The sequence below is a fragment of the Pan troglodytes genome, chromosome 2 (assembly GCF_028858775.2).
Source record: "Pan troglodytes isolate AG18354 chromosome 2, NHGRI_mPanTro3-v2.0_pri, whole genome shotgun sequence".
Lineage (NCBI taxonomy): Eukaryota > Metazoa > Chordata > Mammalia > Primates > Hominidae > Pan > Pan troglodytes.
Window position 1 is genome coordinate 44,231,025 of NC_086015.1, and position 16,938 is coordinate 44,247,962.

Below are 16,938 nucleotides of genomic sequence, written 5' to 3' on the forward strand. Positions count from 1 at the left end.
CCCTTTGTCAGACGAGTAGGTTGCGAAAGTTTTCTCCCATTTTGTAGGTTGCCTGTTCACTCTGATGGTAGTTTCTTTTGCTGTGCAGAAGCTCTTTAGTTTAATTAGATCCCATTTGTCAATTTTGGCTTTTGTTGCCATTGCTTTTGGTGTTTTAGACATGAAGTCTTTGCCCATGCCTATGTCCTGAATGGTATTGCCTAGGTTTTCTTCTAGGGTTTTTATGGTTTTAGGTCTAACATGTAAGTCTTTAATCCATATGATTGCATAAATATTAAGAACTTATGTTAATCAAAACCATAAAATTAAAAGAATAGTTAAGAAGACATAGTGCTTAAATATATAATGGGTGAAGAATTAAGATCTTTATAACTCTGTATTAGTTAATTCTCACACTGCTATAAAGAAATACCTTAGACTGGGTAATTTATAAAGAAAAGAGGTTTAATTGGCTCACAGTTCTGCAGGCTCTACAGGAAGCATGGCTGAAGAGGCCTCAGGAAACTTACAATCATAGCAGAAGGCAAAGGGGAAGCAGGCACGTCTTACATGGCTGGAGCAGGAGGAAGAGAGTGAGGGAGGAGGTGCCACACACTTTTAAACAATCAGATCTCAAGACAACTCACTCACTATCATGAGAACAGCACCAAAGAGGAAATCTGCCCCCACGATCCAATCACTTTCCACCAGGCCCCACCTCCAATATTGGGGATTACAATTTGACATGAGATTTGGGCAGGGACACAGACCCAAACCATATCAAACTCCAACAGATATAGGGTAATGTACATAAGCAGGCAAGTCACCAAAAAAAAAAAAAGAGAGAAAATGTAAATGGCCAATAAGCATATGAAAAGATATTCAACTTTAATTGTATTACAATTTTTATTTAATATAACACCTTGCCCAGAACTTGCCATATGGTTAGCACATTCATTTTTTTTAATTCAACAAATGTTTATTGAGTGTGTCAGTGTGCCTGGCACTATTGAAGCACAGAGAAAATGGCCATAAACAAGGGAGAGTTTATCATTTGCTCAATCAGTAAAAATGCAAATTAAATTAATGAGATGCCACTTTTGCCTAATAAATTGGATGCTTAAAAAGAAGGATAATTGGCTCACTCTTGTAATGCCAACACTTTAGGAGGCCAAGGCAAGCATATCACTTGGGTCCAGGTGTTTGAGACCAGCTTGGGCGATGTAGCAAGACCCCTCTCTACAAAAAAATACAAAAATTAGCCAGCCATAGTGGTGAGCACCTGTGGTCCCAGCTACTCCGGAGGCTAAGGTGGGAGGATCACTTAAGCCCAGGAAATGGAGGTTGCAGTGAGCTGATATTGTGCCACTGCACTCCACCTTGGGTGATAAAGTGAGACTCTGTATCAAGAAACAAAAAGAATGACATTTAGCGTTGGTAAGGGTTCAGGAAAACAGGCAGCCTGCCACCATAAAATAGTGGGAGCACATATTAGAGTCTGATAACTTGGTAATCCAAAGGAATCAAAGTGTGCATACCCTTTGATCTGGCAATTGTACTTTCAATTATTTATCCAAAGAAAAACCTGGAGAAGCACCCAGGGGTATATTACAATGTAGTTCATCAAGCATTGTGTTTTTATTGTAGGGAAATGACAACCTGAATGCCCAACAATAAGGGATTCTTGGAGATATGGGGAGACGGAGTTCAGATAACAGATGGGACATAGGCATTGGAACAGCAAAGATAGATTGGTCCAGCTACAAGTGATACAGGGCAGGTGAGCCCCAAAATTAGGGCTTAACCCAAGAGGGTTCTTGGTTTTGCCCAGGAAAGAATTCAAGGGTGAGTGGAGGATGCTAAACAGAAACTATAATCGAAGTGGCAGTGTATAGCAGCAGCAGAGGTACTGCTCCTTGCACAGCAAGCCTACCCCATAGGCAGTGTGCCCAGAGCAGCAGCTCAGAGGCACTTCTGCAGTCATATTTACATATATAGTAATTATACTTTTAATTACATGTAAGTTAAGGGGCAGTTTATGAAGAAATTTATATGAAGGTGGCAACTTGTCAGGTTGTTGCTATGAAAAGGGGTGGTAACCTCCGGGTGTTGCCGTGGCAGTGGTAAACTGACATAGCACACTGGCGGGGTGTCTTATGGAAAGCTGCTTCTATCCTGGCCCTGTTTTAACTAGTCCTCAATTTAGTCCAGTGTCTGAGCCCAGCCTCCAGAGTTGAGTCCCACCTCCTACCTCACAATTAAGTGGGTAAATTTCATGTCAGGAAGGTGAGGAGATTTTGTTTTATGTTCCATATGTTTATTACCTCTCTGTCCCCCTACCCCCCACCCCCTCCCCATCTGTCTTTCTGAGGCAAACGTGCCTTCTGAAAGTGAGGGGATAGTGGAATTGGAAGTTCAACATTGTAGAGAGGGTTTAAAATAGCTACTGCATCAAATGCAAAGAAAACAATGTGGAGAAATATTGGAATTCCCAGGCAGCACTGAAAGCATAGATGAGGTCAGATCATGAACATTTACCTGATGTATAAAGAACCTGTACAAGAATATAGCAATCTTGAACACAGTTAAATGCAAAATAAAAAATCCGTTTTATTCAAAGAAAATATTCCTACCAGATCTATTCATAAATCTACATCATTTGGCATAATTACACAGTATGGTTCAAGTGGTTCTGAGATTTACGGTGGAACTTCCCATTTCAGAGGTTTGTAGCTTAGCCATTAATCTTCCCTGAACTAAAATCTACATATGAATTTCAAACCATTGAGGGGATGGGGCATAGAATGGAAACTAACTCCATCCATAATAAGAGCAAAAAATGTGAAGTTAAAACTTAAAAAGTTAAAACTGCAGATCTCCAAGAAATCTAGCAGTTCACTGGAAGAAAGATGGTGTAAAGATGAATTCTTCCAAAATTAGGTTAGAGGTTTAATGCAATGCAAATCAAAATCTGAACCAGACATCTTTTAACTTTTCAGAAAGAGTCTAAAAATCAAAACCATCTGATAGAATAAATAGTCAAAAATAGTTTAGAAATGTTTAGAAAAAATAAAAGAGGTGTGAAGAGGATCCATTTATTAAGACATTACTCATATGTTTTAAAGGTACAGTAATTAAATTTGTGAGCTACCAATAACAGAATAGTCCAGAAGAACAGCCTAAAATATATTAAATTTAACTCACCATTAATCTCGCGATTCCCACTCACTTTCCACACTAGGTCAAAAAAAGACAGCTTTTTAATAAATAGTGTTTGGACACTTGTTAGCTTGTTCTTTTGGGAGGGGAATAGGGATGTAAGAAAAGACAGGTTCTTAATTTTCACCCCAATGAAGGTATGAATGGACCCTCCTGGTTTGCAGGCCCAGCAATAGATAAGAGACAATATTTAAAAGGAGACAGAGAGATGTTGAACTTCTCTTGTGAGAGGTGGTAGCCCAAGCTCTGGAGTTTGAATCCCTGCTCATTCCCCACTTCTTCAACAATTATTGAGCTGTTCAAGGAGGTGCAATGCAGTATGGATAAGAGAAAAAAGCTCCCTGAGCTCGTGGAACTTACCTTCTGTTGGAGGAGACAGTGGTAAACATGTAGACACATGAAGGGGAAGATGCACAATAGTGATAAGTGCTAAGAAGATGACGTAGGGCAGAGGGCAGAGTCCTGGATAGTCATGAACTCTCTGACCAAGGGTCTTGAACTGAGACCCAAATGGCAAGCAGGAAAAAGATCTAAAGGAAGGGCTTTCCAGGCAGAGGAACACATGCAAGTCCCTAAGGTGGAGATGACCTTGACAAGTCCAAGGGACAGATAGAGCCAAGGTGGCTAGAGCAATGTGGCCAAGGGAAAAGCGGCGAGAGAGGTGAGGGCAGGGGCTAGAGCAAGCAGAGCCAGGTGGGCCATGCAGAAAGCTTTGGTTTATATTCTGGTGAGGTAGAAAGCACCTGGAAAGGTTGAAGTGGACAAGTGACAAGCAGGACCTTACATTATGAAGATCACCCTGGCTGCCATGTGCCACCTTCTTTCCAAGCAAATGTGGAAAGTGATTTCAGGTCTCACTGGACTTCTTCAGAGCCAAGCACAGGCCCTGATTACCACCAGTCATTAGAAATGTTTCCAATCAATATTAGGAACTATTGTCTGAGGAACAGTCAGTATAAAAAAGCAAAAAAAAAAAAAAAGATCAATGGCTATGATTACCTCTTAGGCCAAGAAAGGAACTCCTCCTGCCTGCTTTACACCTGCCAGAGTAGGTTTGGTCAAAGGTGATGCCCCCATTTCCCTGCTTAGTTTCCCTTGCCAGGCCCTGATACGGCCAACATCAGACAATAGTAGGTACCATCAAAGAAGAACAAGAAAATGACCTCAGGGAAACATGGAGATCATTGGAACTAAACTACAAATAATATACTTTTAAAATTTATTTTTTAGTCACCATGAAAAAAGGAAAATATTTCTTTTATAGATGGCCTTGGCCATCAAGACCTGGATGACTTAAGAACCCAAACCTTCCTAGAGGTCAGTTCTCCTCTAATCTCTGTTATGTGTAAATGTTTCAGTGCATTACATATGCTAATTTATTAAGTTCATGTTCCAATTTCTTTCCACAGTTCTGTGCCACCCTCTTGCATCAAGTCACTCTTCAGGGACATGAGTCTGTTCATGGAGAATGTATTTTGACGGGTTTTAGCGGCATTGCTGGAGTGCCTTATGTTTCATGAGAACTGAAATATATTAGCATTGAATTTTTCTAGCAGATTTCTGTCAAATATTTAGAAGGACATATGGAGTTTCTTTCCTACCATTGAAAAGGAGAAAAATACATGAAATCAAGGCATTTGGACAAACTTTCTTGCTTGCTCTGGTAGTTTGATGGAAGCATTTCTTAAAGCCAAGACAGCATCTGTAATACGAGACAGAGGAGTGATGAGCGGACTGGGAGTCTGGATTCCACTTGGAACAGGTTTTCTTATAGAGCACATCCTTTCTCGCTTGTGGTCATTGGCAGCTCAGTTCTAGGTGGGCTCTGGAAGCCTTAGAATGGGCACTTGTGCTGGACAGATCTCCAGCTCTGTGGTGTGGCTTGGTCTTTGGCTTTCCAAATCAATGCACTTATTCTAGTTGGTGTCAGTTGGTAGAGGCTGCAGAATGACCTGAGGACTCCCTGTCGTTAGACCCCTCTCTTCCTGATCTGTTGTTCACTGGTCTGATTGTGCACTCAGATTCTGTTTCACCATCACTTCCCACAGTCCACTGGGTCCAGGGAATTATGCACATGGAAGAAGTGCTGGTGTGACAAGTGCGGAGGAGCATGGGTTTGGGAAACCACCATCTGGGCTCAAGTCCTAGCTCCACATCTTCTTCACTGAGCCACAGTTTCCTTGTCTCTAAAGATGGGATTAAAATATCAACCATGTCAGGTTGCTGTCATGGTTGAATAAAATAATGAGAAGCCTAGAATCAACCTGGCACAGGATGGACCCACATTAACTATGAGGTGCTTCCCTCCTTGCTTCTTCTCTTCCCTCCCCAAAGAGTCTCTCGCGAACAACATTCAGCACGGGGAGAATCCATGGCGACATATTTATTTTATGCAACTTGAACTGCTAAAAGGTCTTTCACCTCTCCCTGTAATTTCTCTTTTCACCCCTTTGTGCTCAAACATGTCTTTAGATGACCCCTGTTAACGTTTCCTGTTACCTGGATGTCCACTGTCCCTAATAGTTCCCCCTAAGGAACATTTGTAAGTCACAGGGCTGAAAGGAGGACTGGAGGGCCCCATACTGTCACCAACTTCTTGATTGTACTGCAGCCAATTATGAAGATCGTATGTAGCCCTTCAGCCCTCCCCTCAGGAAACCTGACACCAAAAATAATGAATTTAAAAGAAAAACTGAACAAATGACTCAGGTGCTATTCCACTTGGGCATTTGATAGTCACCCACTTTCATGATGCATGAGAAAAGGAGCTCTGAAATGTTATATTTTTCTTTATTTCAATAACCTAGTGAACCCTTCCTTCTCTCCTGGTATTTAAATCTTTAATGCATCAATTTCTTCCAGATCACCCAGCTGGAAAGCACAGCAGCACCTTGCCAGCTCCCTCTTCTTCACTGCAGCCACCATGTTCTCTCAGCTGTTTCCAGAATATTGCACCTTATATGCTTTTATCCCTACTATGGCTGCCCCACCTCAGGTCCTTGCGACCTTTGATTGGAGCTGCAGTTACTCTTTCCTACACTTACTTTCTGCCTCCAGTTCTCCCCAGCCCTCAATCTGCTCATGTGGCAGTCAGAATTACCTTTCTGAAGCACAGGTCTCTCCTGCCAGCATGTTAAAAGCCTGGGCTTTAAAACCAGGCAGACCCTAATACAAATCCCGGCTTCTTCAAGGAAAACCTTGTCACCTCTCTTAAGCCTCAGTTCCTCATCTATCAGATGGAGTGATCACAGTATCTGCATCCTAGGGTGGTGAGGAGGGTGAAATGAGGCAAGGCAAATGATGCACTTATCCCAGAGCCTAGCACACAGTGAGCACTCAGTGAGTTACTGTTAACAGCAGCAGCAAGAACCTGCAGTGGCACCTTGTTGCCAGCAGTACAAACCCCAGACTCCTGAGGCTGGCATTCGGGGCACTGTAAGACCTCCCCTCTGCCTCCCTTTTCCTACCTGTCTCCCACAGCCTGCCCTGGGCTGCAGTGCCATTGACTCAGCAGCTTTCTTGTGCTTCCAAACCTTACCCCAAAGTAAAATGCTAGCAGCACCCGGTTGTTCTCTCTGTAGGTCCGCAGCCTGTTGCTCACAGTGCAGGACAGATCTTACCTTCTGCTACCTGCTGTTGTCTCCTGACTGCTTCCCCCTCTGCTCTCTGAGGGTAGGGACCATGGATTACTTGTTTCTGCATCCCCTGCAGGGCCCAATGCAGTGCCTTGGCATAGAGTGGATGCTTCCAGAAGGAATTAAATTAGTGATGGGAGGGAATCATTGATGATGTTTGAGGGCCTGGTTTTTTCAGGGTCCCCTCGAGGCTATGACATACCTTGTTTTCATTGCATATCAGTGTGTATGGTTTGGTCTGCTCCCAGTAAAGGGAAAACAACAGAATGAAAAACCGGGAAACAACAGAATAATGGAAATGAACATCTCTCTCTCTCTCTCTCCCTCTATGTGTGTGTGCGCGCCAGTGTAGGTTGCTTACTCTGATTTCTTGGACTATTCTGTATTCTGATATTATTACTCCCTTTTTGGTGGTATGATCCCATCTTTATGAAATTGTAGTGGCAGGCAATAATAGATTATAGAGGCTTTTTTCTTTTTAAAATATTATTATTTGGCAAAAGAAAAAACAAGAAACAAAGAGCAGCAAAGTTTAACCTTTTGGAATAATGGTAAAAGGCACTCTTTGAAATACGAAATAGTTAAAGAAAAATGTTTCAAGACTGCAGTACATAATGAGAGGCAGCTAAACCACCAGGCACTCACCAGCATTGTGCCCACCTCCAGGCAGGAAGTCTGCCTGCAGAGCAGGTGAGAGGTGCTTGAGGAGAGGCGCACAACTCTGGACCCAGACACTGGGTGGACACCTGACACATGCCTTCTAATTTAATCTTCTTGAAAGCTTCTTGAGCTAGATGATCTTATATCCATTTTACAATGGAGGTGCAGAGGGGTTAAGTATTTGCCCAAAGTCACACAGACGATGTAAGCTGAATTTCTCTGGCCTTATGGGCCTGTATGTGCAAATAAGGAGGTTTCATTAGGATCAGTCCACAGCAGGAGACCACAGCACCCCCAATTGTCTCCCTCTGTTATTTTGGGGAGTCTTGGAGGAGGGATCTGCCATGTATTCATGAACAGCCCTCTTGGAGGTGCCCACTCAGGGCCCCCATGGATATCTAGAGCTGACAGAGCCCTGAGGGACAGGCCTCACCAGGCCACAGCTGTCCCCTTTTCACAGAGGGGCTCCAGATCAGCAAGACAAGGGCCACTGTGTGGCTTTGCTGGGACCAGGCACTTGTGCATTTATGGGCCCTTTCCTCCATAAAACATATTTAAAAATAATATTTTACAACTGTATTGGCATAAATATACTAAGATTATATATTAAAACATGTTCCTGGTGCAAAGATTCATTTTTTTCTTATAATTTTAAAAGAAATTAAAATATTTTCATGGGCCCCTAAAGGAATGATGGGCCCCAGGCCAGGTGCCTGCTATCCCTAAAGGGTAAGGAGGCCCTTCACAAGACCCTAAAGTGGCAGTCCCCTCGCCACTGCCCCTGTTTCTTGGCTGACCATGAACCTGGATTATACTGTACGCTTCCCTATCTCTCTAAAGTGTGAGTACCAGTGTCCCTTCAGCTTCTGCCTGTTTTGCCTTTTTGCTCTTGTTCTTGTTATAGGTGTTGGAACAGCCCCTGAGGTGGAGATAGGAAAATCTCTCTTCTGCTCCAGGCACATGTACACATCCTTTTATCCTCAAAGCCTTTCTGCCCACCTTATATTATATCAAGACTTATATCACACACAGGTCAGCTCATCACACACAGCCAGAAGCTGACTCTCTGAACCCAGCTAAGACAGACACACAGACACACATGCTCCAGGGTCAAGCTGGGGCTGGAATCCCCCCTCTTTAATTCCAAAGTGGTCTCTCTCCACGAAGCCAGACATCTGATTATTAGAGCACACTCTTGCTGCTCACACATTCACAAGAGTAAGATATTCTGGTAAAGAGCATTCCTGATTATTCCAGCTTGAAATGAATTTGCAATTTTCTGTGCAACACAAAGCTTAGAAATGAATGATGACACTGGGAAAATCTCAGGAGAATTTACAAAGATTGCTAACGAGCAGATATAGCTACTGTTTAGAATGAAAATATTTTCTCCTTTAGAATTCTACAGGCTCAGCTCTCCCCTGGCAACACCTTGCATTCTCCATGTCTTTGAAAAACAGTTGATAGGGAAGAGTACATAGAGTAGAAATTTGTTTATAGCAACACATTTTTATACGGAGAGAAAGCATATAAACACAAGACAGAGAGATTGCTAAGGTAAAGTGTATTTGGGTCCTGAGACAAAAAAATACAAGTCTTACTCTGCCTACAGTCCCTAGAGGAAAAAAACGATACAGTTGAGATGAATTGTGCAGGGCACGAGTTGGTCATCTTCATTGGGACCACTGAAATGGCCACTGAGGCAGGGCTGCAACCTTGGCACGGTAAATGACTGTCGTAAAGGCCTGCTTCAGCACTGTGTCATTTGTGAGTTGGGCTGGGAGCCTGTCTTCACGGAGGTTGACAGTAGTTTCGCTACCTCATTAATGAGCAATTGAGGAAACTCCATCTCAGGCTGAGAGGAGTCAGATCTTACCTTCCTGTTCCTCTGTCCTTGTGGCTCTGTGGTGGGCTTGCAACACCAGTGTGCTTCTCCTCACCTTCTGTGCCCCAAGTGGTGGACTGTTTCAGCTCTGGTGGTTGTGAAGCTGACGTTGTAGATTTGGTGTTCTGCATGGGGCTGTGACACAGACTGAACCCTAGAAGTAGACACCTGGGCTCTCAGAGGTGAGCATCAGTCAGCAGGACACCAAGAGCATGGCTGCCTCAGAGCACAATACACATCCTATGGTGGGTTAACAGCTCAAAGTTCAACACATGCTACCTGCACTAAGGCATATTGGCATACACTTGGCATTTTAAAAAAAGAGAATTTTGCATGTATCTGGCACCTAATAAATGTGTTATTTAATTTGTATTTCTTTGCTCACTAGAAGGTTGAATTTTGTTACATGGGTTTACCAGCCATTTTCATTCCATCATCTGGGTCCCTTAGCTGCAAGTGTCTTGAGACTCACCTTCCTGTTCTGCAAAGCCTCCTATTGTGTCAGCTGACTCTCTCCATGCTTTCACTTCTCCCTCATTTGCTACCATAAAACCCATATTTGATTTCCCTTATGATTAATATCTGGAGAAAGTCAGCTACCACAATGGCATGCTCTGTCTGGGCTCTCAACTCGTGCTTTGTGCCATTCAGCTCATCCCTCTGGGGCTGTAAGCAATAGAAATAGGTAGGATCCTTTAGCTTTTCATTTCTCCCACATACAGGGCTCCCTGTCAGCCACCTCTGAATCTCCACCAGTTTTTCATCTGATCAAACCCCCATCCAGTGCTAAATATAAGTTTTTTAACATAGTTGTAGGAGGTGCTTTTCACTTTTCTCTAGACTGGACAGGGAACAGGACATTTACATTACAAGTCAGTGTTAGCCCTGTAGGAAAGTTGATCTTTCACTGACCAGTGAGCACAGTAAGGAACAGGGAGGTTAAGTGCCCTGCCCCTATCATATAGCTATTGAAATCCAAGTTATCTCAACTTCCAGTAGGTGCATGGTCCACACCCACCCCCAGGTGCAAGCAAACAGCCCATTCCTAAGGAACAGACAAGAAACACTTGATTCCCTACAGGTGGGAAATTGCTGTGGATTCCAGTTTGCCTTTCCCAGTGGAAAGCAAAATGGGGACATCAACCAATGAAGAGATCTTGTCCAGTTTTCATATAATTTTTGTTCAGTCACTTCTTCTTCTTTTTTTTTTTTTTTTTTTTTTTTTTTAGGCGGAATTTCGCTCTTGTTGCCCGGGCTGGAGTGCAATGGCGGGTCTCAGCTCACTGCAACCTCCACCTCCCAGGTTCAAGCAATTCTGCTGCTGCAGCCTCCCAAGTAGCTGGGATTACAGGTGCCTGCCGCCACACCTGGCTAATTTTTGCATTTTAGTAGAGACAGGGTTTCACTGTGTTGGCCAGGCTGGTCTCAAACTCCTGACCTCAGATGATCCACCCGCCTTGGCCTCCCAGAGTGCTGGGATTACAGGCATGAGCCACCACGCCCAGCCCGTTCAGTCACTTCTGCCAGCTGGAAGCTGGTTCCCTTCTGAAATGGTCCAGGTCTTTAAGCAGACCTCAGGTGTTCCAGGTGAAGCTGTGGCGCTCTCCTCAGACCAGCTGCCTGGGCCTCCTCACTCTGACTTAAGGGAAGATGCAAATGCCTTCAGGGGCCAAGACAGTAAGTCAACGTGACAAATGGACGGGGTAGGGCCAAAGGCATGCGTGAGGGCAGGAACTACATCCCTCTTGTTCACTGCTTTATCCCAGCACCTGGAACAGAGCTGGCACACCATAGGTTCCCAATAAAAATGTAGAATGAACCGTGGGGAATGTAGAGAACTGGGAAGTGCGTATCTCACAGGAGGTATTCCAGGCCAAAAACCATGGGTAATATTTGCCTTTGAGCTTGCAACTCTCGTGACTGAATAAACAAGGCTGTTTATAGATGGAATAAAACAATGATGGTCAAACAGTATTGATGGCCAACTTACCCTTTTGATTGTATGTTCAGTTGGAGTCAGAATACAGATCACTCTTTCTGTTTAAGCATCTCTTAAGTCCTTTCCATTAATACCTTGGACCTTTAATGCACTGTGCTGTTTGGAAATTTGTGTAAATTTTTACTTTCCCTTCCCTCATGCTATGGTCTAACTTTTTTTTCTGAATCCCTTGGTCATATATCTTTCTTTTCAAAAGATCTACAAAGGCACTGTGTCTACCAAATAAGGGGCAATTTTTCTAAACACGTTTTATTCCTAATAAAAGGGTAACAAATCCGCTCTCATGCATACAATGTTGCCCTTTCTAAAACAGACCTAAGCAGTGGTAGCTGGTTCTTGCCAAAGTTATTTTGAGCCCAATTTGTCTCCAAAATCTGCCACATCAAGCTACAGGGTCCTGAAAAGTGGGGGACATCCTCTGCACATTTTTCCTAAGGTGAAGAGTTGGCTCTGGCTGTTCTCTTGGACATTGCCCTTATTCTAGTGGGTCTGCATCACCTTCCCTCTATCTCGTTCCCCTGGGACCCCAGATTCTACCTTTTTGGTATGTAGCAAAGCCCCCTGAACCAACAGAAACATGGCTATTGGGTCAGTCAAGCAGCTATTGTGGAACAGACAGGCTAAGGCTAAGGAGGAGCCCTCTGGCACATGTGTCCTCACCCCAGAATGGCTTGACAGGTGTGAGACCATGTGCCTCAGTGTAGAAGCCCAGAGTCAGCTTCTGGACTGCAGACTCAGCCACTAATTTGTCATTTAGCCCCTTTGCTTCTCTAGTGAAGTGGGAGGGCCATCGGAAACCTTCTCTAGTGAGACAAAACCTAAAATAGAATCCACTCGGAGGAACACATTTTGCAAAATCAAGTCATAGCTATCATTAATATTTTGGTCAAGATTATATGGGTCAGATAGGTACCTTGGGAAGGCATATCTTACCAAACATTTTACTGGTCACACGAAATATGCCTGTGAGCAGTATTCAACTTCTAATTTACAAATGATGTGATGAGATAAACAAAATTGTTTGCAGATGGAAACCATGACTGCCAAGCAACAGTGATCTCCAGCTTATTGCATGATGCTATATGTTCAGATGAACTCAAAAATGCAGATAATTCTTTGGGGTTGTTGTGCCTCTGCTTCATTAATGACATTGGCCCAAATCCGGATTGATTGTAATTTTGAGCCATGAACATAAAAGCTGGAAGTGACCTGTGTCAGTGAGGAATACGTTCAGCCACAGATAACAGAAAACCTGGCCAACAATGGCTTCAACAGATAGGGGATCTTTTTTTCACATAACATGATATTCAGAGGCAGGTGATGACTCCCAGTGGTTCACCCAATCCAGTACTCTCTGAGTCCAAGCTCCTTCAGTCTTTCTGCCCCATCTCACTTGGAGGTTTGGCATTCATCTTCAATTCTGTTGGCTCATAAGCTGCAAGTCTATGTTTAAGGCAGAAACAAGCGGGGGTGGAAGAAAGGGGCATTAGATGCACCAGCTCCCCTGATTAGGAAAACAAAAGCTTATCTAGAAACTCCTCAGGCTTTCCCTGTGGACTCACTAGTCAAAATTGTGTCATATGACTACACCTAGCTGCAAGGGAAGTGGGAAAATTTATTATTTTCCTGTTCACCCCCATGGTAGAAGAAAGCAAGAGAGAATGGGCTTGCAAATAGGTGTGTGAGTTAATACACTGTCTATCAAGAAACCACAGAGAAATTCTTTCTAGTACTCTCATTGTACAGATGACAAAAATGAGTTCCAGAAATGAGAAATAACTTGACCAAGGTCCCATAACTGGGTGAATTTAGAGCCTGAACTGGAGCCCAGGTCTCTTAAATGCCAGTCCAGAAAGCTACCCACTGGACCACACTTCAGTCTGAGATTGAAGTTTTGCTGATGAAGTAGAATATTATTCAGCAAATAAGGTCAGAGATATTAAACTACCAGCAGTGGGCAGAGGACATACAGTTTCCACTCTAGCACTCCTTCCTCCTTCCCTCACCAAGAATCTGAAATAATTACAAGTCACGGAAACTAGGCAAAGTCAAATCAGGCCTCCCCTCAGTTCTCTTCTGCTGTGTCTAGTTTAATTTTCTCATTCTTCAGCACATTGGTGTTTGTGTGTGGAATTACAGAATCAACCTCATGATGATGAGCGTCATGATAACATAGAATTTCTGTGTCATTGTTAATGTGCTGTTCTTGTCTTCTGTCCCCTTCTGTTATCGGACCAAACAGAAGTTTTCTGCTGTTTCTCTCTGCAACATCTCCACAGAAGTCCTGAAAGTCATCAATGCCACAGAGGAGTTGATAGCAGGATCTACAGGGCCCTGGGAGTCCCCACAAGTCCCTCCTGAAAGACAGAAGGGGATGTTTCCTCGTGGGACAGACCAAGTGAGACTGGATGAGCAGCTGACTTCCCTGGAAGAAAATGTAAGAGGGTATGGAGGTGCCCTGTCTAGGGTGAATGTATGTGAAGAAGAAGCTGATGAAATTATAGTTTATCGTGAAGAGTGCAAGGACACACACATACACACACACACCACTACCACTATAGCAAATACATTCTCAGGAAGGACCTTAGGTTGGATTCCCCAGAAGCAGACCCTAGATGAGGATTTGTGTGCATGTGACTTATTAGGGAATGCTCCCAAGGGAGGCTGGTAAGGGAATGGGGAAAGTAAGGGAAAGGGAAGAATCCAAGCAAGGACATGATCTTACACAAAGAGGAGCTTCAGCCTGATCCTGCAGGGAGCTCTGGAGTAGAAGTTGCATCTCAGAGTTGTCCTGACCTAAGGCAAAAGAACTGGCCCGTCCTACAACCAGCAGGCACTTCAGTCTCTTTGCACACAGGCAGTGTCTCCAGCAGCCCAAAGGCAGTCCCCTGTGTAGATATGCGCTGCTGGGAATAGAAGCACACTGAGGCTTAGTGGGCAGGGAGAGGAGTATAGAGAAACTATAAAGGAGATCCAAGGGGATCCAGGTGGGAGTATTGCCAGTGCCGCTACAGGGAATGAAGTGGTTGCCAGAAGAACTGAAGTTACTACAACTGGTCTTCTCTGCTTCTCTAATTTAAGATACCAACAAAATCTGGCCAGGCACTGTGGCTCACATCTGTAATCCCAGCACTTTGGGAGGCTGAGGCAGGCAGATCACTTGAGGTCAGGAGTTTGAGACCAGCCTGGCCAACATGGTGAAACCCTATCTCTACAAAAATACAAAAATTAGCTGGGTGTCATGGCAGGCGCCTGTAATCCCAGCTACTTGGGAGGCTGACCCAGGAAATCACTTGAACACAGGAGGCGAAGGTTGTAGTGAGCCAAGGTGGTGCCATTGCACTCCAGCCTGGGCAACAGAGCAAGACCCTGTCTCAAAAAAAAAAAAAAAAAAAAGATACCAACACAATCACATTTAATTTATGTTTTTGATGAATCACCCAAGCCTCCTTGTGCCATTAGCAACAAGAAGCCCACTATCTGTCTTCTGAGCCTATCACACGCCACTCCAAAATTGTCCAAGCACTCTGGGAACTGAGTAAGACTCTACTGCATTACCTTATGACCACATTTAGACCTCAGACTGCCATGGTTCCCGCTCCCCAATTCCTATGCTCCCCAATAAGGATGCTAACCAGCCATTGCTAGTGGATCTGCCAATCAAGAGGAAAATGCCTAACATTAACTACATTTAAAATTACATTTCTTCTTTGGAAATAAAACATTTAGCATAATGCTTGAAAAAAAGTACACAATAAATGTTGGCTGTTCTTATTAGTATTTGAAAGGCATGTCATCAGCTAACTCCTAAAATGATCCCATTAAAATTCACTAAAGAATGGGTTGTTAAAAGTGGTTCCAACTTTAAAAACACTCTTAGCTCTTTCTCTCATCCTGGAACAAGTATGCATTTGCTGCTTTCAAGAGAAAGACACTTGAGAAAGAAAGGAAATAAAACAAGTCCTATTGGTGATTTTGCTTTACTGAAAAATCATCCATTTTTACTGAACTGTAAGCAGAGTGGCCCAGAAGACTCATCTGCCTCATTTCATCCCGTTTTTACTTGCTGCTTTTTCTGAGCACCCTGACTTAGGTAGTTGGGCTTTCCCTGGTGCCAGGTCCTTTTCTGCCTGAAGGAAGCCATGCCTCAGAGTCAGGGTCTCAGGGAAAGGAGGTGAGATCTACCAGATGTCTGGAAAGGAGGAAGGGGATGAATGGGGAAGGTACTCACAATCCGTTTCAACATTTAGAAGGGTTAAAGACTATCAGCCAAGTCAGCTGTTTCCCTGTGGAAACCTGTACATCTCTGAAGGCAAAATCAATGTACTGGAGGGAGGAGAAGACAGTGCTTACATTTACCTTTCTCCAGATTCAATACCATTTAGTTTGTACTCCTAAAAGCTATTCGCAAATATAAATATAGTCATGTGCTACATAATAAGGTTTTGGTCAATGGCGAATCACATATACAACAGTGGTGGTCTCATAAGATTATAATGCTGTATTTTTACTGTACCTTTTCTATGTTTAGATACACAAATAATTACCATGGTGTTACAATTGCCTACAGTATTCAGTACAGTAACATGCTGTAGCCTAGGAGCAATAGGCTAGGTGTGTAGTAGGTTATACCATCTAGGTTTGCATAAGTACACTCTATGATGTTCACACAATTTTGCATTTCTAATAATACATCCTCATTATTTAGCAAAGCATGACTATGTTTAGGTTAAAGGACTTTGTAATTTCCCCCTTCCATTCAAAGAGAAGAAAAAATTCTTGGCTGTCAAGTAAGAGGCACCTGGCCTGGAGGAGGGGTGGGTGTTGACTGATGACTTTGGAGTTCAGGAAAGCTCTTACTGTCCCTTGAGGAGTTGTGTGTTTGGTTTGGCCTAACAGGTATATTTGCTAGTAATGGATTTTTCAGTCCTCCTGATTTGTGATGAAAAAAACAGTGTAATAAATTCTTACAGGTAAATATTCATGATCACTGAGTATTTCAGGAAATAGCTGATGATAAGAATTTCCCAATACTCCAGACCAAGGGTGACACTGAGAAATTTGGACATTAACACTCAAGCTGTAGTCACCATCATCAGTTGGCATGGCCCTAGCCATGCATGAAGTTGATATCAAATCAAGTTAGGTGATGCCAGCTCCTGCAGAGTCAACTGTGCTTTTGAGGTGCTCTAATGAATGCTGTTCCCAGAAATCAGGAATTGTTATTGGAGAGTGTTTTTTTTTTTAAGTAGAAATGGGGTCTTGCTATGTTGCCCAGACTGGTATCAAACTCCTGGCCTCAAGGGTTCTTCCTGCCTTGGCCTCCCACAGGGCTGGGATTACAGACATGAGCCATTATGCCCAGCCTGAAGTATTTTTTGATAAAAGTTAAAACAACAAGAAATAAAAAATTTTTAAATGCAGGCTGGGTGTGGTGGCTCACACCTGTAATCCCAGCACTTTGGGAGGCCAAGATGGGAGGATGGCTTGAGGCCAGGAGTTTGAGGTCAGCCTGGTCAATATGGTGAGATCCCATCTCTATGAATAAAATTATATATATA

The 16,938-nt window shown here is 43.4% G+C and overlaps 1 protein-coding gene across 5 annotated transcripts in view; it reads left to right on the forward strand.

The window, feature by feature from the left end:
* Positions 1-16,938, forward strand: part of MYRIP (myosin VIIA and Rab interacting protein) — a 447,019-nt gene that overhangs the window by 406,888 nt on the left and 23,193 nt on the right. For 3 of the 5 annotated variants that reach the window (XM_054680553.2, XM_024355418.3, XM_063805599.1), the window contains one exon: positions 13,620-13,814. The exons of the other annotated variants lie outside the window; for them this stretch is intronic. In XM_054680553.2, the coding sequence (XP_054536528.1) occupies positions 13,620-13,814 (195 nt within the window). The remainder of the gene's footprint in view (positions 1-13,619; positions 13,815-16,938) is intronic. 5 annotated transcript variants of the gene reach the window in all.